Genomic DNA, 24,905 nt, shown 5'->3' with positions numbered 1-24,905 from the left:
ATGGAGAAACATATACAGTGATACCTCGTCTTACGAACCCCTCTTCATACGAACCTTTTGTGATACAAACCCGGTGTTTAAGATTTTTTTGCCTCTTCTTCTGAACTATTTTCACCTTCTGAACCCGAGCCGCTGCTGCTGGGATGCCCCACCTCTGGACTTCCATTGCCAGCCAAAGCGCTGGGATTTCCCTGAGTTTCCCCTTGCTGGGAATCCCCACCTCTGGACTTCAGTTGCCAGTTGAAGCACCTGTTCTTGCATTGCTGGGATTCCCTTGAGGTTCCCCTCGCTGGGATTCCCTTCATTTTTGCTGGCGCTGCTTTGAATCCCAGCAAGGGGAATCCCAGCAAGGGGAGGTGCAGGTAAATCCCAGCAAGGGGAGGTGCAGGTAAATCCCAGGAATGCAAGAACGGGTGCTTTGGCTGGTAATGGAAGTCCAGAAGTGGGGATTCCTAGCGGTGCAAGGCAAAAGGGGTGACTTTTGGAATGGGGCTGCATGCATTGTTTGCTTTTACATTGATTCCTATGGGGAAAATTGCTTCGTCTTACAAACTTTTCTACTTACGAACCTGGTCACGGAAGGAATTAAGTTTGTAATTTGGTCTTACAGCAACATAATATGTAAAATGTGTATTTGTCCATTTTGTTACAGTTCTGTTTGTCAATAGTACTAGAAATCTTGTAGAAGCAAGATACAAACTTAATAAATAAATCCTTAAGCATAAGAACACTGATTTAAATTTCTGGATATTCCTATCTCAGAGGACCTCTCATGGACTATGAATGTTAACATGCTTGCGAAGAAAGCACAAAAGAGACTGTACTTTCTGAGAATTCTCAGGAAGATAAATCTATCTCAGTATCCTACTATCGCAGCACCATTGAGAGTGTCCTGACATACAGATAAAACAAATTCTCCAGAGAATCAATAAAATTATCCAGAATATTATTGGGCTCCAGATTCCATCCCTGCATGATATCTTCAGATCTTGCTGTTTTAGGAAGGTGCACAACATTCTCAGAAACTCTTCTCATCCTGTTTACAAGCTTCTTGAACTGTTGCCTTCTGGCAGAGGATACAGAACAATTAAAACTTGGACCACAAGTTTTCTGAATAGTTTTTATCCTAGAGCTATACTTACACTCAACAATGAATTAAAGGGTCATAATCAGTGAACTGCTGGACAGTATTACTTGGTCTGTTGTGTAGATGTTTGGGTGGTTTGGCGTGGGGAATTTGTGGGTGTGTGAGGCATAGTTTTTTTTTTTAATTGTTAGGTGTGTTGGGACTGGTCTTTAGGCATCACATGAATATTGTTGTATGGGTATACTGTGTATATACATACAATGACAACAGTATCTATCTATCTATCTATCTATCTATCTATCTATCTATCTATCTATCTATCTATCTATCTATCTATCTATCTATCTATATCTCAGCCTGCTGGAAATACCTTGTGGATTTCCTTCTTCAACTGCATCCCTCCTTTTTGTTCCCAATAATCTTAACTTTTCTATGAATTTGTTCCATGTTCAGATTAGAAATTCAGGGTGCCCCAAGTTACTTTGCAGTCTCAGATAAAGAACAAGTTGTCTTTCCTTTATTCCATATGCAGAAACTAACTGGAACAGATGAGCCGAGTGGCCATAAATGTTGAGTCTTGTTCTTCATATGATTATAGTTGGAATCAATGATTACTCTGGATAGACAGGAAGATGTCATTTTAACCATTGTTCCCTCCTATTCAAAAGCTAGATGACTAATAAAATGAGAAAAGAAAGGAAAGTTTGCTTAAATAGACCCTTGTGCCAAAATACGAAATTTGTGAAGAGAAGCAAATTTTCTAAAGAATTAAGCAGGGTAAAGGTTCAAATACTAAGGATAAGGTGGACACTTTTTTCATATGACTAACACTATAATAAAAATAATACCTAATTCACATCATACAGCTCATATCATACAGCTTCCATGACATAAGTGAATTTGTGTGAAAGAGCTAAATTTTCCAAAATTCCAGGTGTTCCTGGAATAAAAGGGCTCATTTTGCAAAGAACATATACTGCCCAAAAAACAAAGGGAACACTTAAACAACAGAACAAAGTATTTGTACAGAACAAAGTATTCAATGAGAATATTTCATTCATTCAGTTCTAGGATGTGTTATTTGAGTGTTCCCCTTATTTTTTTGAGTAGTGTATTATAAACTGATATCAACAAAAATAAACCCCAGGGTTTTGATTTGAAGATCCTCCAACTGAATTTCTTGCTGCACCCAAAAGCATTTATTAGCAGGGTTGTTTCACAACAACAAAGAAGTCCAATCTCTGGTAAACCTGATAATCTTGCCTGAAAGTAGATGGAGAATCAGATGGCAGATTAACAGCCAACCCCAATCAGCAGAAATAGTACAGTATTTTCCTGAAAATAAGAACCTGTTTTATTTTTATTTTGAATCCTGAAATAAGCACTTGGCCTGATTGCCATGCGCTCAAAAGCCCAATTGGGCTTATTATCAGGGGATATCTTATTTTGGGGGAAACAGGATAGTTATACATATATTAGCACACAACTGAATATGCAATACTTTATGTAATGCATTGAATTACTGACATGTACTCTTTTCCACTCTTTCAATTAACTTTTTTTTTTTTTTAAAGTCAAATTTGGATAAATTTGCTTCTTCTATCTATTAGTTACATTTTCAAACGTAGACACACTGGTACAATAATGTGTTTGGAGGCTTATAAGATCTATTTAATTTTTTAATTTTATTATAATATAATAAATATTATAGTAATATTTATAATGTATTAACGGTAATAATAATGGTATTGGTAATGGTAATTTCAACAACAATAACTATAACAATAATATACTGGACATCTGTTGAAAAAGGGGCTACAGGGTTCAATTGTTACTGCCAGGGAACAAGAACGTGTAACTGCAAAGCAACTGGAACCAAAGCACAAAACTTGGACAAGAAATCATCAAATGCTACTACCATGCAGAACCAACAGCCCGGGGACTTCAGAAAAGAATGATGCAACTGTGGAAGGAAAACCACCCAGAAAGTGATGTAATTCAACGAAGATTAATGGATCAAAGACACTTCATCATTCATAATGAAGTTTTCACAGATGTAGAAATCCAACATCTAGAAATATTGGCTAAAAAGAAAACAACAAATAATGATGAACAACAATAATAATAATTTAATAATAATAATTTATTAGATTTGTATGCTGCCCCTCTCCGAATTAACTGAAGAAGCTGCTCCAATTCATAAACAAACTGACAGCCAGTGGAAGAAACCAACATATACAATGAAGATGCTACTGTGCAATAACTCGAAAACTTGGAGCTAAATAATCTAGCAAAATGCTGAAAGAAAAAATTGAAAATTACATCAAAGAAAATGTAGAAAGAAAAAGACATTCACAAAGCCCATAGCAAATGACTGAAAGATCTGTTAACTGCCATGAACAGCATTTTAATTTCCATTCTATTCAGCACACTCTATGAAACCAACAACTAATATGTAGCAACAGCCACCATGATAACGGCAGAACAGGGTTATATAATGCCAAAAAAACAAAAAAAAACCCACAAAAAAAACACTGGAATGCCAAGTGGAAAATTCTACTTGAAAATAAAATTAAAAAACTATGAGAGTCTGCCAGCAATTTAAAGTACAGTGGTACCTCTACCTAAGAACTTAATTTGTTCTGTGACCAGGTTCTTAAGTAGAAACGTTTGTAAGAAGCAATTTTTCCCATAGGAATGAATGTAAAAGCATATAATGCGTGCAAACCCATTAAGAAAGAAATAAAAGCTTGGAATTTGGATGAGAGAAGGAAGAAGAGAAGGAGGACAGTTGCTGCTGAAGAAAGAAGGTGAAGTGAGGGGAATAAAAAAAAATCCAAAACTTTAAGGCTTAAAAGAAGGGGGGACTCTGAGGCGGCAAGGAGGAGCACGGGCCTTCCATACACCCGGCATCCCATACACTGCCTCCCATACACATACCAGGGGGGACCTTTGCCCAGGTTCGCCTGGTACACCAGTTGCGGCCCTACTTGGACCAGGAGGCTTTATGCACAGTCATTCAGGCCCTCATCTCCTCCCGTCTTGATTATTGCAATGCACTCTACATGAGGATACCCTTGAAAAGTGTTCGGAGACTGCAAATAGTCCAGAATGCAGCCACGAGAGCCACGAGAGCTGTCATGGGCGTACCTTGGTACACCCATATAACACCTTTGCTCTGTGAGCTGCACTGGCTTCCTATTAGTCTTCAGGCACAATTTAAGGTGATGGTTATTACCTATAAAGCCCTACATGGCTCAGGGCCAGACTATTTACGGGACCGTCTCCTGCCGCATACCTCCCAGAGATTAATAAGATCTCAGAGTTGGCCTCCTCCAGGTCCCATCGACTAAGCAATGCAGGTTGGCAGGACCATGGGGGAGGGCTTTCTGTGTGGATGCCCCGAATCTATGGAACTAACTTTCCCCCGATATCCATACTGCTCCCACCCTGCTGGCCTTTCGCAAGGCCACAAAGACCTGGCTTTGCCGGCAGGCCTGGGGGCCATAAATTTACATCTTCAATGGCCAATTGTATGAATGGTGTATATGTATATGAGTGTTTCTTGTAATAACTTTTTAAAGGTATTTTAGTTTGTTAATGTTTTAGCCTTAGATAATGTTCAATTTCTTTTTCTGTTTTGTATCTATTTGTTGTATTCATACTGAATAATTGGTATACAGTATAATGGAAGCATTAGTAAAGCATGACTGTTACAAATACCTAGGCTTATTGGAAGCAGATAACATCTTCAATAGAAAAGTAAAAGAATTAACACAAAAGGAATATATCAGGAAGGTCCGTAAAATATTAAAATTAAAGCTGAATGCTGGAAAGCCATTAATACATGGGCAGTTCCAGTGATATGCTACTCAGCTGGAATCATCAACTGGACTTTGGCCTAACTGGAAAACTTGGACCTGAAAATGAGCAAACTTTTGAATATGTACCAAGCTTTACATCCACAAAGTGACATTGACAGGTTGTACCTGCAAAGAAAAATAGGAGGCAGAGCTATTGCAAATCTATCAAACTGTAGAAGAATAAAAAACGAATTTTGAATTATTATGTGAACCAAAGTACAGAAAAATTGCTGCAGGCTGTGAAAGTGGAAAACATCATAAAAACAACTGAAACAAAGTCAGAATATAAGCAAAAACTTCTGGGTGGCAGATTAAATAGATCGAAAACCAAACATTTGCAAGTACAACATTTGAAAAATATTGAAGGGAAATGTGATTACAAGCTTACATGAACATGGCTTAAAATGGGAACCATCAAGAAAGAAATGGAAGGTTTAATACCCACTGTTCAAGAACAAGCACTACAAACTAATGCCATGAAAGTGAAGATACAAAAATCCACTGACAATCCAAACTGTCGACTTTGCAACAACAAAGTCGAAACTATTTCACACTTAATATGTGAGTGCAGCAAAATCATGCAAGCTGATTACAAAGTTAGACATGATCGAGTTGCAAAATAGGTCCACTGGTCATTATGTAAAAAATATGACAAAAGCTACTTGGAACATCATATTTTAAGAAGATACTTGGTTGATACCTAGGAAACTGGCAGCAACCCATATCAACCATTAGCATCAGTCAGTGGTATGCATGACACTATTTTAAATGTTCAGTTGACTGAATTTTGTGTTTAATGAATAAAATAGATAATAATATAAAATATTATTCTATTTTATTGCAAAAAAGATGCATAAGTAGATAGCTGTGTTCCTGTCAAACCCTGCACCAGTTAACAGTGGTGTCCTCCAAGCAGCATTTTAGGACCCACACTCTTTATACTTTACATAAATGACCTTTGTGTCCTCTTTGCTAATGATGTAAAATTATTTAACATCACTGACAATGCTGTTGCCTTACAAAATGACCTGACTATTTGTCAGAATGGTCAAACAATTAGTAATTCCAAATGTCAAGCAACAAATGTTCTGCTTTACACATTGGCAAAAAGTATCAGAACACCAAATGCAAACTGGGCAGATATGACCTTGTAGATGACCTTCACTCTGTCAAGGACCTTGGAGTTCTCATCTCAAACGATCTAAGCACCAAAGGTCATTGTAACAGCATTGCCAAAAAGGCTTTAAGAGTTGTCAACCTAATCTTGCAAAACTTCTTTTCCAGTAATATTGTACTACAAACTAGGGCATACAAAACCTTTGCTAGAACAATTCTTGAATACAGTTTGTCTGCCTGGAATCTGCACTGCCTATCGGACATTAACACAATTGAGCGAGTCTAGAAGTATTTCACTAGAAGAGAACTCTGCTGTTCTGCTCGCAATACCACCAGGCTTTAAATTTTAGGCTTAGACAACTTTGAACTACACCGCCTACAGTCTGACTTAAACATAGCACACACAATTATCCGCTACAACCTACTACCTGTTAATAACTACTTCACTTTAAGCCACAATAATATACAAGCACACAATAGATACAAACTTAAAGTGAACCACATCAAACTTGATTACCGAAAATACGACTTCAAGTAAGAGTTGTCAATGTCTGGAATACACTACCTGACTCTGTTGTTACATCCCCAAACCTTCATAACTTTAACCTTACTCTGTCTACTGTTGACCTCAGCCCATTTCTAAGAGGTCTCTAAGGGGCGTGCAAAGTGCACCAGCATGCCTACTGACCCTGGCCTACTGTCTCCATTTTTCATACCCATTCACTATGTTCATATTTATGTTTGTATTATACCTGTTATCTTGTACCTGTTTGACAAAACAAATAAATAAAATAAATAAACAAACATGGAAGGGGCACATACAAATCAGTTATATTCAAACTACAACATTTCCAACTACCAACTTGGAAAATATGCTTTATTCTTAAATATGCTTTAATGATCCAAATAGTATTTTATGCAAACTCCCACACATCATAAAGCTTTTTTTGAAAGCTTGGATAACCTTTATACTTGTTAACCAGGTAATGCAACCTCTGAAATTTCAAAAGTGGAAATATCTGGAAACTGCTGAAATTAATGTTTGTATTAATATTTGTATTAACACTATGTGACTATGAGTGGCTATTCATTCATTAATATATACATATCAAATACATATATACATATCAATGATACTAATACAGCAAATATTTTTATTTGTAAATTTAAGTAATGTTCATTCTCTACATCTTCCTTCATGGGCCTAAACCAGTGGTTCATACAGGGGGGGAATTTTATATTTATGGGGACAATTGGAGCCTGTTTAAATCAAGTTTGTCAGTACTGTGTACTTTTTAGGCTTCCTCTGTGTGAGTAGGAGTTCACTTTTTGAATAGCAAGAAGTATATGTTATTGGGGTGGGGTAGAGCTCAGGATTTTACAGATGCTTAGGTGGGACATGGCCAAAGAAAGGTTGGGAACCACTGATCTAAACCCAATCACAGGTCCATAAGAGGTATTCAACCAAACTCTTTAGAGTAAAGAAATAAAAACAATTTGATTGCCTGAGAGGCTAGTGAGAAAACAGAATAACAGTACCTTTGCATATAAAGCATTTGATGTGAAAATGCTTGGCCTGGACTCGAAGTACTTCTCCTTTACACTGCTCCCCACATTTGTGGCAGTGGATGACAGGCTTCTCTGTGGGATGATGAGGCTCCTGGGGATGGGCCACTGGAAAAACAAAATTTGTATATTAAATGTACACATTTTTCTACTTCTCATAAAAGAAGACACGTTTTTTAAAACAACAAATATTTGTTTCATCCTATCAATTGGGTTTGAAAACTAAATTTTCTGTGACATTAAACCAAACTGTATGTAAATTTCAATCTAATTTCAAACGCTTCTGCGTGAGATTTTATATGCCAATGTAAGATCTGAGCTGCTAGATTGTTTGCCCTAGCACAAAGCCAAAAACACCAGCCTGAAGATGATGAGCGGGACCTCATTGAAATGTCACCAGGAATCTCTGAAACTTACACAGGAAGAAACCCGAAAATGCCAAGACCTTCACACCTGTACCCGTGAAAATCTATGAAAACACACACACACACACACACACACACACATTTATATATTTATATTTATTTTTAATAATTTCTAGTCATCCAACAGCAAGTCAGACTAATGTATCAACATGTAGTTCTTTTTGTGCACTTAATTTTAAGATAGACAATGGTTTTAATTATAAGTTTCAATAACTGCCTACACATGATGGTGAATCATTTGCAATTGATCTCCAACTTGCTTTGTTTTACAAATTAATCTAGAATAATTAAAGCAATTGATTAGCTCAGATACAGAAAAATTAATGTGATCAGGATTCATGGACACACAGCCTATCTAGAGTAAAAACTGACCTAGGAAGGGTAATTTGTATCAGAAAAATAAACACATATTTGAATTTTGCTTGTCTATAAATCTGACACAGAGGCAGCAACTAACTTTTACATTTGGGACTACAACTTTCATAATTTTTCATATTGCCAATGCTAATGGTACTTATATTTCCAAACATGTGGCAGCAATCATATTTTCTACTCTTTCCTAATAGCTGTTCACTTTACACTAATATTCAAACATTTACTGAACATTTTTACTAAGCATCAACCCTATTACGTCTCATGGATTTTATTTTAGAGCACTTTCTAATTAAATGGATGGAATGTTTTTATGCATCGAACATTGAATACTTGATATACAATACTCTTAAAGAACTATTAAACTCTTATTCTAATTGCAGGCAATCTGGGGAAAAATAAAAGGAACTAAGAAATAATAATAGCGTTGTGGTTTCATTCATGCATTATAAATTTTAACAAGGCATTCAACTGATAAGATCCAGTTCCTGACACCTATTTAACAGATTGAACATTACAACATATTAATCTCCCTATATAACAATTTTGAACATTTCATGCAGCTTTTTAGGACACACCTATGATTTTAGTAGTACTAGATAATAATCTACAATTTTCTATTGCCTTGGACGGGAAATGAACACTCGGACACCAAGCTGGGTAGAATGGGTCACTTTATTAAATATTAACAGAAAGACCTGCAGGGGTCGCTAAATGGGGCGGAGTTTCCTGAACACAACATACTTGGGCAACTCAAATGGGCGTTACTCCATGCTTGGTCAGGGTGAGGCGTGCCCCGCCTACTCCCGACCCGAAAGCCACGCCCAGCATGTGGGAGGGCTCACCTTGCATGACCCGGAACCGGAAATGACGTAGGTGAGCCCCAAGGGCACCCCCTTCACACCTCTCTGTCCGTGGAGGAAGCTTGAGTTGTGCAATGGGGGTGCCAATCATCTTACAAAAGATGCCCAAAGGAGAACACACAGTTGCTACTGATACCCTTTCCGCCCCGTTTCTGCCATATAGTGACCAAGAATATAAACATCCAATTGTTGAATCAGAACCTATTTACATACAGATGCACCCCGTAACCACAAATCCTTACCCTCGTCCAGGATGGAGTAGGCGAAAAACAATCCATAGCAAATGCCACAAGACTGCAAAAATTCCTACTCGGCCCCCAACCAGGCGACCTATAAAAACATCCTGGATTGAGCGGAGGGTGGGTGGGTGTCCGTTTTGTGGCGAGCTCGGGGCCAAGAGAAGCCGGGGGGGGCAAGCAAGCCCTGATAAAGGGCACACGCCCCACCCCTCGGCTTTCCCAGAATGCCCGAGCGGCCACTGATTGCTCTGGGGCGTTCCCGCGCTATCACGGGGAACACCCCCCAGCTGATGGGGGAGCCGAGTTGGTTCCCGCCATTGGCAATTTTCAGCCAGGCATTATTTCGCCCGGCCTCTCATTTTGGGAATAATTTATGTACAATAACTATTGGTGACTAGTCTAAAACTAAGCATGACTTCCAGACAGTGTTTAACATGATAAAACATAACATTAGATTAAGACGCACAATTATATATACATATCCTTTGGTAAACGCCCACAATTAATATCAGCCTGAACCATGTATGAATACAAGTTTGTTTAAAACGTTCTGTAGGATGTAAGAAGAGAAGGTGTAACATGCACTTTTGGAGAACTCCAGCTATTTCAGAAAAACTTACTTTCTAACACAATGACCAGTACCCTTTCTTCTGGACATCATTGTAATATATATTTGTTTTTAATTAGTAATGTGTATACTGCATACCTACTGAACTCTTTCTGCACAGACAATGAAGTAACAAAGACAACAAGGTTACTGCTCCTAGCCTGGTCATTATTCATCCAGAAAATGAGAATAAAAGATTCAACTGCAACAATATAGAAGAGAATAAAGACTATAATATTCTTTATTAGCCAAGTGTGATTGGAAACACAAATATTAATATTGCATTCATTTTTATCTGTGTTGTAAGTGAAAATGCTGATGATCCAAATACATCTAGAGTGTATATATCTGCTAAGATCAGCACTTCACTTATAGAACAGCAGGCACCTTTTCTCAGATATAGCGATATAGCTTGAAAATGACACCAGGCAGAAGAATAGGTGAGACTCATATTTTACAGTAAGGAGCTGTTTTTCCAAACCTCATTTAGAGAATCATATCCACATCCAATTTATTTGCCAAGCATTCCAAAATGGATGCAGAAAAAATAATTACTGCCAACCTGCCTTTCACTAAGGTCCTGTATACTGCACAAGACAAAAAGAGGCCATGAAAATATATTTACTAACTCTCACATCCATAAACATAAATTGTTTCAACTCCTACTCTCAAAATGATACTATAGAACACTACACACCAAGACAACTAAACACAAGAACAGTTTTGACCCGAACGCCAAAATTCTGCTAAACAAATAATTTCCACACCACTCCCAAATTATTCACTAAGGTTGCATTACTTTTACTATTAGTCTTCTCATCATTCCTATCACCCATCTCCTCCCACTTTTAACTCTATGACTATAACCTGTTGCTTGTATCTTTATGATTTATATTAATATTGTTTCCTGATTGCTTATTTGTACCTTATGACAATTATTAAGTGTTGTAGCTCATGATACTTGACGAATGTAGCTTTTCTTTTATGTACACTGAGAGCATAGGCACGAAAAACAAATTCTATTCGATTCTATTCCATTCTTTAAAAAGATGGTGATAAATACCCTCCAGAATGGACAACACTGGTCTTCAACACAGGACTCGGCATTCCTACTGAAGAGTGACCTATAGAGAATTGCAATTGTTAAATCCATTACTGTACCAATATGTGATAGTAAAAGTTTTGTTTGGAGTAAAGATGTATCCGATATAAGAAAATGTTGTTTTCAGCGCCCTAAAGCACATAATACAACCATATTAAATTATGCCTGAAATTAATTTTAAACCACATGGCATCGTGCACATATGTAAAGCTTTCTGTGCATGTGTAGAGGGTAAAAAAGCATGCACAAGGATGGCATGTACAAGGCGCACACGTGAAATGCAAAGCGTGTGCAAGAACTGCAAAAGACGCGAAATGCAAAGCACACACGCACAACGCATGCACTTCTGAACCGGTAGGGAATGTAAGTAGATTTCCCCGCTCCTTTAATGATGAAGCCAATATTATCTAATGCTGCTGAATTCTTGCTTAAGACAATCTCTATATTCCTTTGTATCATACAAATCAGCGACACCATTCTAACAATGCAGATGTTTGTATTAATTGATTTAAGTGTTGAACAAATAATTTGGTAAAGTCTATAATAGGCCAGAATTACGTTGCCATAAACATGACCTAAGCATAGCCCATAAAATCATCTGCTACAATGTCCTTCCTGTCAACCATAATGTCCTTCAGCTTCAACCACAACAATACACGAGCACACAACACATACAAACTTAAAGTAAACTGCTCTAAAATCGACTGCAGGAAATATGACTTTAGTAACCAAGTAGTTGATGCATGGAACTCACTACCTGACACTGTACTATAAAAACCTAACCCCCAAACTTTACCCTTAGACCATCTACTGTTGACCTCGCCCGATTACTAAGAGGTCAGTAAGGGGACTGCATAAGTGCACCAGCGTGCCTCCTGTCTCCTGTCATATATGTCTCTTTCTTACTAGTATCATGCATATAAATATTGTTATATCTTTGTACAATATGTACTTGACAAAGCAAACAAATAAAAATAAATAAATAGAATCCAAAGATGCCCCCAAGGGGAAGGTAGTCTGAGTTCTGCCCCTAACTTTGATCCTGTGGTATTTGTTATGGGGATGGGAATTACCATCTTAAGGAAGCTCATCTTTCCTTTTCTTCTCTATGTATTTGGGTGTGATAAACCTCTGAAGAATACCAGCTTTCAAAAAACATAGTCTGAATATTCCACAAACACAAAAAAACCCTTAAATTTAGATGAGGAAAGGTTTTAAAAAATAGATGTGAAAGAAATACTCTGCCATGTCATCTTTTGGAACTTATTGTTCTTTTTATGATATTCTTTTTCTGAAGTTGCTTATATCTTTTGAAAATGTATTTGAATTTAGTATGCTACCTCATTATTTACTATGTGTCTCAAATGGTTCTATAATTATCGGAGAACTAGAACCAGCTATAAATATAATCTTACTTTATTCACAATAAATATTCTTTCAACAGTGTTATCGGAAGTGAAGAAATTATTTGAGAGAAGAGAAATTCATCTACATAAAACATTCAATCATTTCCTGATTTTTATACTGATGTATATTTTCAAAATGCTTAGTATATATGCATTAATACACATCACAGGTGCTAACTTGTGCAGTCAGGGAAATACTAGAAGCCTTGTTTGGAAATAGCACATTTATTCCTAACAGGCCATTGTTAAACTGTGTGTTATGTTGACAGTGCCAGAAGCAAATGCAAGAATAGCAGTATTAGGTATGGGCGAATGAACAACAAAAAAAGAGAAAAGCCAGGGCAACTTGGGGAATTTAATCTTAGAAGTCGACTGCATAAAATTATGTAATGATCATTCTTCTTCTCAATTCCAATTGGGATATAAGATACCACCATAAAAGTTGAAACTAATTAAATTCATTTATCATACAAATGAAGAAATGTTCTCTACAAAATGTCACAGCATTGGTGACATTATGAAACAACAAACACAAGCCTCAACCTATTTTGAAACAGGGTCTACTTATAAACCATGGTAGCATTTACAAGATGGATGCTCTTCTAAGAAACAAAATTGCTACAGAATTTAGAATTAAGGTTCACACCTGTTTTATACATTGGCCAGCTTTTTTAGTAAAGCAATCTCAAGTTATTATGAAAATTTAATATTCCCTCGTCAACCAAAGAACTCAGATTGTTCACTTCTATTAAACAAGTAATGTTAATAGAGAACTGTCATTTGAGGGAATGTCCATGAACGTACTGTATTACACGAGGTTTCTAATTCTAATTGATGGGTGGGTGTTCAAAACACAGATAGAAATAGATGAGTACATATAATCTGATTCTGTTTTTCCTTGCCTCTCCTCATACGTAAGAAAAAAATGTCCTTGGATACATCTAAAAAGGAGAGTTTAGAAAAAATAAATTTAGAACAATAGCATACTTTTCAATGAATAAGATTCAGGTGGGAAGAAATGAAACAATGTTGTCAGATAAACATATATTTGATTTCCATTTCACTATGTCAAGGCACTTAATATTTATTTTATTAAAATGAAACTTGCAGTTTTATGACTTAATTTACATACTTAATTTACATAATTATTGAGCCGCTCCAAGTTCTCGGAGAAGGGCGGCATACAAATCTAAATAATAATAATAATAATAATAATAATAATAATAATAATAATTATTATTATTATTATTATTATTATTATTATTATTATTATTATTATTATATTCCAGAATGCTCAGAAGGAATGGAGTTCCACCTAGGCACAGAAGCAAAAAAGGAAAAAAGCAATATATTCCCTAAATGAAGTTCTAATATGCAATATTAGGATGTGTCTGCTGAATTCTGCAGAGGTGATACCTAAGTGATTTTCCACAGCAGCATAGCCTTTGTACGGAACAGAATGTCAGTGGGTGTAGTCTATGGTTCAAGTGTGGTATCTGCAGCTGGAAAAAGCAACTACAGAACATTCAATACTAAAGCCATTCCTAATCATCACTAATTCTTGGCAGTGAGATGAATGTTTCAGCTGCCCTTTTATTTTTATGATATTAAAAAGACTCAAATACCATACCTCACTGGAAGAACATACATTTTGCATACAACTGTTTTCCAGATTTACTCCTGCCATTATTTTCCATCTAGGAAGCTTTTTGGGAGAAATGTTCTGGTTTAATTTTAGAAGTGTCAAAAGGAGTTTTGTAAGAAACAGAAAGCAAAGACTTTTTGACACTGACTATCAGTCAAAATCCCCTAGAGCCAAACTTAAATGTTTCCTTAGAAGAAAGGTTACTACTTGGTGAAGTTGAATAACTAGTTATTCAGGGGAAAACATCTTCATTGAATAGGAACCTTTCTTGACAAAATCACAAACTAGACTGAACCGAAATTACCAACATTTTATTGGAAGAATTCCAGTACTTCTAAAGCAGGCCTGACAAACTAGAACTCTGCAACTATGCAGATATATCTCACTTTATTTCTACCAGTTATGCATTAGAACGACAAAATTAAATTAAATTATTTCACATTGTATGTTACGTTCAAAAATTACACTTGCTGTTTTGTTAATTTAGAATTATATCAAATGCTTATTTTAGGAGCTCAAACATCAAACATAGAAGTTCTTTCATTTTTCCCTGCAACAACCACTTTTTTAAGGCAGTTTATCATTTCTGAAAATAGACGTTTTTTTATATAAAATGGGGAGCGAATTTTTCTTCTATAAATCTATAGAGAATTCTAAAAGTCAGTAAATTAAAAGACTTGCTTCATACTAGCACCATCTATTTCAACAGCAGTTCAACATGCAAAAGAACTCTTGAACTGTAATTAGGCAGTGAACCCTAGTGTGTTTAAAATTATTCCCCCCCACTGCTTTTCTAGTAAAATTTCAAGTTAGGACACTTTTAACATAGGCAAACTTCTGAACTGAAACTGTACTGCATTTCAACCATTCTTAAGGTCTTCCTTAAACAGATTCCTCACTTTTATAGTAACCTTGGGAAGAGACCTCACGAGTAGCACCTTTAATTCAAAAAATGATTTGCCCAGAAGATATATTTTAATCATATGACACATAAAAAACAAATAAGGAATAGACAAAAAGTCACCATGGAAAACAAATCTGAGTGCTTCCCCCCCACCTTATTTTCCCAAGGTCTTTCAATCTAAACCTATAAAGTACATATGAATCGAATTACCTTTTTCTTTTACCATGTCAGAAAAAAAGGTCAGCGGCAGTAGCAAAAAGGCAGAAGTTCAACTGAAATGTTTTTCAAACACAGATATACAGACATATGTATGCAAACGTTCTTTCTTTCCCAGCAGCAATGAACAAAATAAATGCCCAGAAGGCTGGCTGTTCCAGAGAGCTATGTATTATTACTCCCATCAGATCTGATGTAATCAAAATGCTTGGTGTCGTCTTTCTCTTTTTAAACTCTCACCGCTTTGCTTTTCCTTCTGCGTCTCTTTTATTTGTTCTAACAACACTTCATTCCCAGAGCGTGAACTTTGCTCCCTCTGAATGGGAGGGAGAGAACCCAGCAACCGCCACTGAGTAAGAAAGGAGAAATTTCACCATCTCTAACCGAGTCCTCGGCATTATCTTCTGGCAAATTGCAAAAGAGCTGGTAAGCTAGGACTCCCTCAAGTGACAGATTTCGGAAATGTCCTGGGAACTGCTTCCACAGGCACAACAGGGACAGGAGAGATTTATATTAGAGTGAGCAGGCACGTATTTTTATTGATCTCTCCTATAGTCAAACTAAGAGAGGAGAAAATATGTCACAAATACACAAGGCACGTCAAGAATCTTTTGTACCTTTTTTGCTTTCATCCAATATAAAACAAAAAATAATAATCATTAAGTGTTGTACCACGTGATTCTTGACAAATGTATCTTTTTCTTTTATGTACACTGAGAGCATATGCACAAAGACAAATTCCTTGTGTGTCCATTCACACTTGACCAATAAAGAATTCTATTCTATTCTATTCTAATATAAAAGTGTATGCAAATAGAATAAAAATAAAGCAAAATGAATACTGTATGTGTGTGTGTGTGTGTGTGTGTGTATGTGTATATATATATCCTAGAGCAGAGGTCCCCAACCGCCGGTCCGCGGACCAGGACCGGGCCGTTGGGGGTTTTCAGCCGGTCCGCGGCGGCGCTGCCCTCCCGGCAGAGAACATTATGCAGGACGGGGTGGGGCGTCGGGCGGTGACGCAGCCCTGCACACTTCTCCACAGGGCGGGGAGAATCAGGAGGCTCCTTTGGCGGCTGGGGGCTGCCTGGCTTTGTGATTTTGGCTGGGGGGGGGGAGTTAGGAAGGTCCTACTTCTCCCCCCCCCCCAGCCAAAAATTCAAAGCCTATCTGCTGGATACGGGCGATGAGTGGGACAGAGCGGCGCGGAAGCCTCTTGCAGCAGCTGCCACAGCCACCGGCTTCGGCGCTGTTCGTCCCGCCCATCGCCCGTATCCAGCAGAAGCTGCTGCCCGAGTGCTCTTGGCCGGCGGGATTCAAAGTGCTGGGGTGGGGGGTGTCCCAGCGGGAGGCGAAGCACTGGGGTGGGGGGGCTGTCAGGACACCCCCACCCCAGCACTTTGAATCCCGCCGGCCAAGAGCACTCGGGCAGCAGCTTCTGCTGGATACGGGCGATGGGCGGGACGAACGGCGCCGAAGCCGGTGGCTGTGGCAGCTGCTGCAAGAGGCTTCCGCGCCGCTCTGTCCCACTCATCGCCCGTATCCAGCAGATAGGCTTTGAATTTTTGGCTGGGGGGGGAGAAGTAGGACCTTCCTAACTCCCCCCCCCAGCCAAAATCACAAAGCCAGGCAGCCCCCAGCCGCCAAAGGAGCCTCCTGATTCTCCCCGCCCTGTGGAGAAGTGTGCAGGGCTGCGTCACTAAGCTCCACCCCTCCATAACCCCACCCCCATATGACCAAAGCCCCCCCCCCACCGGGCCGTGGAAAACTCGTCTAACTTAAAGCCGGTCCCTGGTGCTAAAAAGGTTGGGGACCTCTGTCCTAGAGGATAATTCTCTGCCTTACAAGGCAAAGGTTGCAGGTTCAAGTCCCAGTGGGTATGGCTAGCTGATGAGGCCAAAATAAGGCCGAAATAGATCTATCCTAGTCTCCCTTAATTTTCAAATTCAGCTTAAACATGTGACACATACAGATAGAATTGTCGGCTATCAATAAAATTAACTGCCTTGGAAATGGCCCTGGGTTGGGCCGAGAGGCAAAAAAGGAGCTGTGATGTTCCTTCAATATACCAGGGTGATTCGACACAAAATGTAACCCTTCCCTGGTACAGAGCTGAAGGGATTGGATACTGTAGCCTAGAGGATAATTCTCTGCCTTACAAGGCAAAGGTTGCAGGTTCAAGTCCCAGTGGGTATGGCTAGCTGATGAGGCCAAAATAAGGCCGAAATAGATCTATCCTAGTCTCCCTTAATTTTCAAATTCAGCAAAAAAAACATGTCACACACACACACACACACACACACACACACACACACACATATATACATATATTCATACACAGTCATACTCATGGATACATACTGTATATGAAAATAAAAGTTCTATACTGTATAAGCATTTCAATTAATGGAAACATCTTTCCCTGTAATCTTTCATAGCGAATGTACAGCAATAAGTGATTCATTTGTAAATTATTAAAAACTTCAACTCTGTAGATCACTGAGTAGTTGGGGCTGTATATTTCTCTTCTCAATGCTGAAGAGTACAACTCCAAGTAAGGTACAAACTATTTTCTTTGTCCAAATACAGTACTGTATCAATTTCAATACAATGGGAATATATAGTTCAAGATAGACTTCTTAAAGTATCTGCATCTTTATTTATTGCTTTAAGCAATGGTTAATTTAGGGAAAGCAATTCTGATGATAAAGGACTTGCAGAGAATGTATGGGAACTCTCATGGTATTCATAACATTTTCCCCAAAAGCTTGAATTCTGGCACTACAGTCATCTGGTAAGTGATCATAGCCATTTGTTTGATAGAGGGACAGATGGCTGGTACATTTCATAAAGCTGAGAATGTACAATCATTGTTAAATTTTATTTGCTGCAAATATTTTCAAGATTGTAGTATTTCTTTTTATTTAAAAAAATACATACTACTACATATGACAAAGATAAAGCCATCTGGACTTTCTTCGTTAGTCATCTAATTCTGCAATTGACAAAGATGAATCAGGAGGGAAAAGAAAATGTTGGTATTATTTCTTAACCAGTAGTTCAGCTTCTACAGTCACTCATAGTTAAGTAGCAGAATCACAGCTCCAAAGAACTGACATTCCAATTCTTGTGGCTGATTAAATTACTAAAAATAGTTCTAGGGCCTCACAGCATGATAATAGGTTGAACCGTTGTGCACTTAGAATACAGTACTGACTTGCCTTAGATATAGCAATAAACAACAGCTAATTTATTATTTATTCTATTTAAAGTATTTATATGCTGCCCACCCATAAATACAAATAAAACTAAGTACATTGGAAAAATGAATCCTGGAATACTATTAAAATAATGTTATAAAACAAGAATTATCCAAATATTAAAGTAATTAAAATTAAGACAATTTAAAGGCATGAATAGATAAGATTTGAGTCCCATTTCAGCTTATAATAAGGAAGAAACCTGCTTTAATTCAGATATCTTGTTCCATAACATTGGCTCAAATAAAGAGAAAATCGGATGTTGTGGAATGTAAATGCAATGGGACCGTGAAAAGGTGACCTTTGGTGATATGACAATGGGAAGTAGACTATACAGAAGTAGAAGACCTGCATGTTACTTGATCCTAAGCAAAGAGGCTGCATATCAATGTGTTCTGCCGGACTCTCTGGTAGGAGCCTCCCGAAAATTCAAGGGTACAAATTTCAGACACACACACATTTGAAAATTCAAAACAATGTTCTTTATCACAAAATTCAAAATAAACAAAGCACTCTTTTTGTATTGCAAAGAGCACCCTTCCCAAAACAACCAGGTAGTCTGTACAATTTCCCTTAAGCAGTCATTAAGTACTTAGCTAGCAGCTGTGAAGACACTTCACATCCCTTCTTCTTCCAACGAAGTGAGACACACACACACACTTTGCTCTGCTTTGGTTTCAAAGGGTGAAAAAGCAACAAAGTCTAGCAACACAAGATTCCTGACGAACTCCAATCAGATATTCTTCCACAACAGCCAAACCCACATGCTGCTATTTATAGCAGCAGCCCTAATTACTGGAGCCCCATCCAAACACAGGTGGACTTCCTTATTTCCTGTAATATGTTCTTACTTGGTCTCTTCTACGCATAATTCTGCTCTTGCGTTGGTCCAAAATGTCATCATCTGAATCAATGGAAGATAAGGGAGATTGACTGCCTGGGCTGTGTGCCAAGCCCTCCTCTGCCGAGTCACTCCCACTTTCTTCTTCGTCCGAGGAAACTAAACTCTGAACTGATTCTGTCGGCAATAACACAGGCCTGTGACATGTTGAATTTCCCCCTGCATCCACCTCCCCATTCCCTGGGGCAGGAGCTGGGCCAGAGCCAACCACAACATCAATGTTTACACTTTGATGTTGAATGTAACAGATAATCAACAGGGCTGATCCAGAACAAGAGTTACAAGGATCTGTCAGAAGTTTTCATTTATCTTATTACCTTGCTACTTGCATGCTAAACTAGGTATCTTCAGGAGTCACTGAAGAGGCCATGATAATAATCCAACTCTGAGGTACTTGTGTAGGAATCACTAAAACCAGGCCCTTCTCCTCCAAAGTAAGGAGTACAGCTGGTTTGTTCACTGAAGCTGATAAAGGTTCCGTCTGAGATGATATACCCAACTTTCTACCATCTATGCTGCATCCTGGACTCCAAAAGCACAAAACTTCAGACTAGGCATCCTTTTCTTCTCTCTTTAGCAATAATTTTAGACTTTTGCTTCCAGCAGACCTGGTTGATAAATCCACAGTAACTGAATTTAAACATACCTGGGATAAACATGTATCCATCCTAAGATAAAATACAGGAAATAGTATAAGGGCAGACTAGATGGACCATGAGGTCTTTTTCTGCCTTCAATCTTCTATGTTTTTATGTTTTTAATTTAAATGGAACGGTTTAATGTTGAACCCCATCAATTGTGGTTAATCTTAACCATGATTAGGCATCTTACATGACGTTGAATCATATTAACTAACTGCAGTTTTCTTAGTTCAATGATAACACTAAACATTCAATTATTCTTAAGTGAAATAAAGGCTTCTAATTTGTCCTAAGCATTTTATAAGGAATACATAATAATTAGGCCTAGTTTTACATACAAATAGGGCCACTATTATTTGCCATTTGTATTCTGAGCTGTGAAAGAGATCTATTACTTGGTTTTTAACATACTTTTCTAAACTGCCATAGTATTCCCTTCTATATCCCACCTCCTATTCTTGTACTTTGATTGCAATGTACTTATTTGAAATGTTTCCCTCAGTAGAAATTATTTTCCATTCCAAAAGTTTCTGATATGAAACAACAACTGCTGGAGACTGGGACATTAGATCATCAAATGACCATGTCCCCCTTTTCACGTGTGATCAGGATTAACACTGTTGTGGTTCATCTCTTTGCCTGTTTCAGCCATTCTCTATAGCAGCCAACTGGAAAGATGAGCAAATGAGATAACCTACAAATAACCTACAAATATAAAAAGATTTATTACAGTTGTGACATTAAGTTCCAATAAAGAAATGATAAAAGCACTGTAAATGATAAAAGTAAATGATAAAAGCACTGCAGAATGATAGCTTAAATAAAACTGATGGGGAAAGTCCAGGATTAGATGTATGTATGCATGGAAAATCCAGGTGCAGGGGATCCAATACTGCCAGGGTACAGTATCTTTTTCTCTAATACCAATGCATGTTATTCCTAAGCAATTTTTAAGAACAGTAAGGAAACTAGGCAGGTATACGGTAATTAAACAAGACTTCTTCCATATTTGTATTTTACAAAGGAGGAGAAAGTCATTCTCAATGGTGCAGGTTGTCCCAAAGGTGCTTTTCCAAAGGCGACTAGACGTTCTTGGGTTTTTTTCCCTTGAAAAGAGGCATTGGTAATCACTTGCTGCGATATGCCACTTCTAAATGGGAGGAGCCAGCAGTCAGGATGGGTTGTCCTCACGTTAGCCAATAGGACCAAGTTACAAAACTTCTGGCTCTTCCCACGTTGGAGAATGTTTAGTTTTTCATACAAAAAAAATGTTCTGTTGTGACTGAATGGTGGAGAATAGAAGGATTTATATTCTTGTCATGATATGTTGAATTATGATTTCTATTTATGAGCATTCCAATATTTTATACATAGAACATTTTCTGTTTGGATATAGCGGCCTTTGATCCATTTGTAAGGAGAAGCATATTGTGATTTTTGTAAGGAAAATCAGTGCTCAATTAAAACATGAATGCTTATATATCTTTAATTTTATTATCTGTTTTAGAAAAAGAACAATTTTAACTGGAGCTTGACAATTGGTATTTTGACAGACTTGCTAAGGTATTTTTGTTCTTATTAATACAGAAGTGGTTTTTAACCCTTTAATTTTTCTAGAATGTTTTTCAGATGCCTTTTCTCCCCTGCAAACCCTGACGGTAAAGTTCCCCTATCCAAGGGCTGATGAGTAGTGATGGGCGAACCCAACGGTGTTCGGGTTCAGCAAGTTTGGATGTACTTTACCCAAAATTCGGTCGAACCCGAACCGAACCTGAACCCCGAACGCTGTGTGACACTTCCGGGAGCGGAGCTTTGGCATCACTGGCAGGTTGCTAAGGACGCCAAGGTGATCACTTCCTGGATTCCATGGGAAAGTAAGACGGTGGCAAGTTTCTCGGCATGTTAAAGCCGCCGCCGAGCTGGTCCCCGCCGAGAAACCTGCCACCGTCTTACTTTCCCAATGGAGAAAGATGGTGGCAAGTTTCTCGGCGGGGACCACCTCGGTAGCGGCTTTAATACACCGAGAAACCTGCCACCATCTTACTTTCCCAACAGAAAAATGCTCCCCACACACATCGCGCACGCCCATCCACCTTCTGACGTCAAAGAGAGGGGTATGGTGGCAGGCAGAGGGGAATCCCCCACCCCCACTCTCTCAGCCTCCACACCGAAAGCCAGGAAGTGACCTCTCCATGACATCAGAGTCCCAGCACTGACCACCTCGTAAAAATAAACATGTTTATTTTTATGAAGTGGTCCCCGCCAGGGCTTTGACGTCGTCACTTCCTTGCTTTCGGTGTGGATGCTGGGGAAGTGGGGGCAGGGGATTCCCCTCTGTCTGCCACCGCCCCCCTCCCCTTTGACGTCGGAAGGTGGATGGGCGTGCGTAGTGTGTGTGGGGAGCATTTCTCCGTTGGGAAAGTAAGATGGTGGCAGGTTTCTCGGTGTGTTAAAGCCGCTACCGAGGTGGTCCCCGCCGAGAAACCTGCCACCATCTTACTTTCCCAATGGAGAAATGCTCCACACACACACCGTGCACGCCCATCCTCCTTCTGATGTCAAAGCCCCGCCAGGGACTACCTCATAAAAATAAACATGTTTAGTTTTACGACATGGTCCCCGCCGGGGCTTTGACATCACGGAGACGTCACTTTCTGGCCAGCTGAGGCGACCGAACGCCGAACGCGACCCCGAACTTTTTCCGAAGTTTCAAAAAAAATTGGGTTCATGTTCAGCATACCGAACACCGCAAAATTCAATACGGACCCGAATTGTGCGAGTTCAGTTCGCCCATCACTACTGATGAGACCCATCAGAGACTGCTTAGCTCCTGAGCTTCTTCTGAACTCTACATCAATTGTCTCTAGCACTGTTTCTCAACAACTGATCCCCAGAATTCTGGCTGGAAAATTCAGAGAATCCACCCAGATTAAAATTGAGAAACTCTTGTTTAGAGCATTGCCAAGATAATTGTTCCATTTCCTATTTAGTTCCATTTCCCATAGCTCCCTTTCCCAGTTAGATAACTAGTGAAATACCTTGTCCATATATAGTATGGCAATGATGTAATGGAAGCTGAAGTGCATCCTTATTCCTTATGCTGTCTGTTATCACACCAATTCTAGTTTCAGGTAGTTTCAGTTTCAAATCGAGGGGGGGGGAGAGAGAAAGGGAAAGCGAGAGAGAGGGAGGGAGATGTAATGTTGAAACAGATTGTAGAATTAATTATGGCCCATTGACTTTTTGAAAGAAGCAAGAAAAAGACATGCAACTAATCTATACAGGGTTTGACAGATAATTTGTCTTTGAACTGAAAGTCTGAAATGATTAAGGAGACTGGCTGAAATGCTGGCAGTTTATAAGTTTTAATCATCCAAAAAAAAATCTGCCACACTGCATGCTACTTAGCAGTGATACGTTTAATTTGATCTCATTCCAATCACAGAGGAAATGTTTATTTTTGGTCATATTCTCTTCAGGGATGGGGAATCCTATTGTAACTATTACTGCAAAACTTTAACCCAACAGTCTCATAACAGTTACTGAACTATATGATGAAGTATAGTTTGCATGTCTTACAACCAGTTGGAAGAATATAGCAAATCTATTTATCAATCATTCATAAGAAATTCATAAGAACATTATTTGAGCCTTTATTGCATTTACTTTTTTTCCACAGAAGACAAACTCCAGGGAAGTTACTTTATGAGAGCTGATACTATACTGTACTGTATTATCAAAGAGGCCAGGAATGCCTACCGATCAAACTAAAATACACACCTTTTTATTTTTGGGCTGCATATTTAAAACCAGGCTCTTTCAAATCTTCCATCTTTCCAAATGCTATGTGCTACTGAGATGATAGACCTGGGAGATTCCTTTAACTATCATGTCTTCCATGCCATGGAGGCTGATGTCCAAGCTGGGAGAGATGGCAGATCAAAAAGGAAGCTACTCAAAGAATTGTCAGGCTTTAAGGAGACTGTTAATAGAATAGAATAGAATAGAATAGAATAGAATAGAATAGAATTTTTATTGGCCAAGTGTGATTGGACACACAAGGAATTTGTCTTGGTGCATATGCTCTCAGCGTACATAAAATAAAATATACATTTGTCAAGAATCATGTGGTACAACACTTAATGATTGTCATAGGGGTCAAATAAGCAATGAAGAAGCAATATTAATAAAAATCTTAGGATATAAGCAACAAGTTACAGTCATACAGTCAACATGGGAGGAAATGGGTGAAAGGAATGATGAGCAAAACTAGTAGAATAGAAGTGCAGATTTAGTAGAAAGTCTGACAGTGTTGAGGGAATTATTTGTTTAGTAGAGTGATGGCGTTCAGAAAAAAAACTGTTCTTGTGTCTAGTTGTCTTGGTGCGCAGTGCTCTGTAGCGATGTTTTGAGGGTAGGAGTTGAAACAATTTGTGTCCAGGATGTGAGGGGTCAATAAATATTTTCCCCGCCCTCTCACCATATGTTAGAACATCCTAACTCAGAGGTATCAAACTTGTGGTGTCACGTTGTCGTATTGTGATGTTTCATTTTCCCTTTCGCAGATGGGGGGTGGGTGTGGCCTATATGTAACGCATCTGGTCCATGGACCACCAGTTTTACACTCCTGCCCTAAGTGATAACAGTGCAGTTGTCGCCCTGCAATTACTCTTTCTGCACCTATCAACTGTA

At 38.5% G+C, this 24,905-nt stretch overlaps 1 protein-coding gene across 10 annotated transcripts in view; it reads right to left on the bottom strand.

The window, feature by feature from the left end:
* ABLIM1 (actin binding LIM protein 1) overlaps window positions 1-24,905 on the bottom strand; it is a 236,356-nt gene that overhangs the window by 115,377 nt on the left and 96,074 nt on the right. For 7 of the 10 annotated variants that reach the window (XM_070752656.1, XM_070752659.1, XM_070752651.1 and 4 more), the window contains exon 2: window positions 7,606-7,740. In XM_070752656.1, coding sequence (XP_070608757.1) covers window positions 7,606-7,740 — 135 coding nt within the window. Of the gene's footprint in view, window positions 1-7,605; window positions 7,741-15,405; window positions 15,675-24,905 lie in introns of those variants that run through there. The other 3 variants (XM_070752655.1, XM_070752657.1, XM_070752658.1) reach the window with 1 other exon arrangement.

Source organism: Erythrolamprus reginae, chromosome 5 (assembly GCF_031021105.1).
Source record: "Erythrolamprus reginae isolate rEryReg1 chromosome 5, rEryReg1.hap1, whole genome shotgun sequence".
NCBI lineage: Eukaryota > Metazoa > Chordata > Lepidosauria > Squamata > Dipsadidae > Erythrolamprus > Erythrolamprus reginae.
This window is presented reverse-complemented; position numbering and strand designations above follow the sequence as displayed.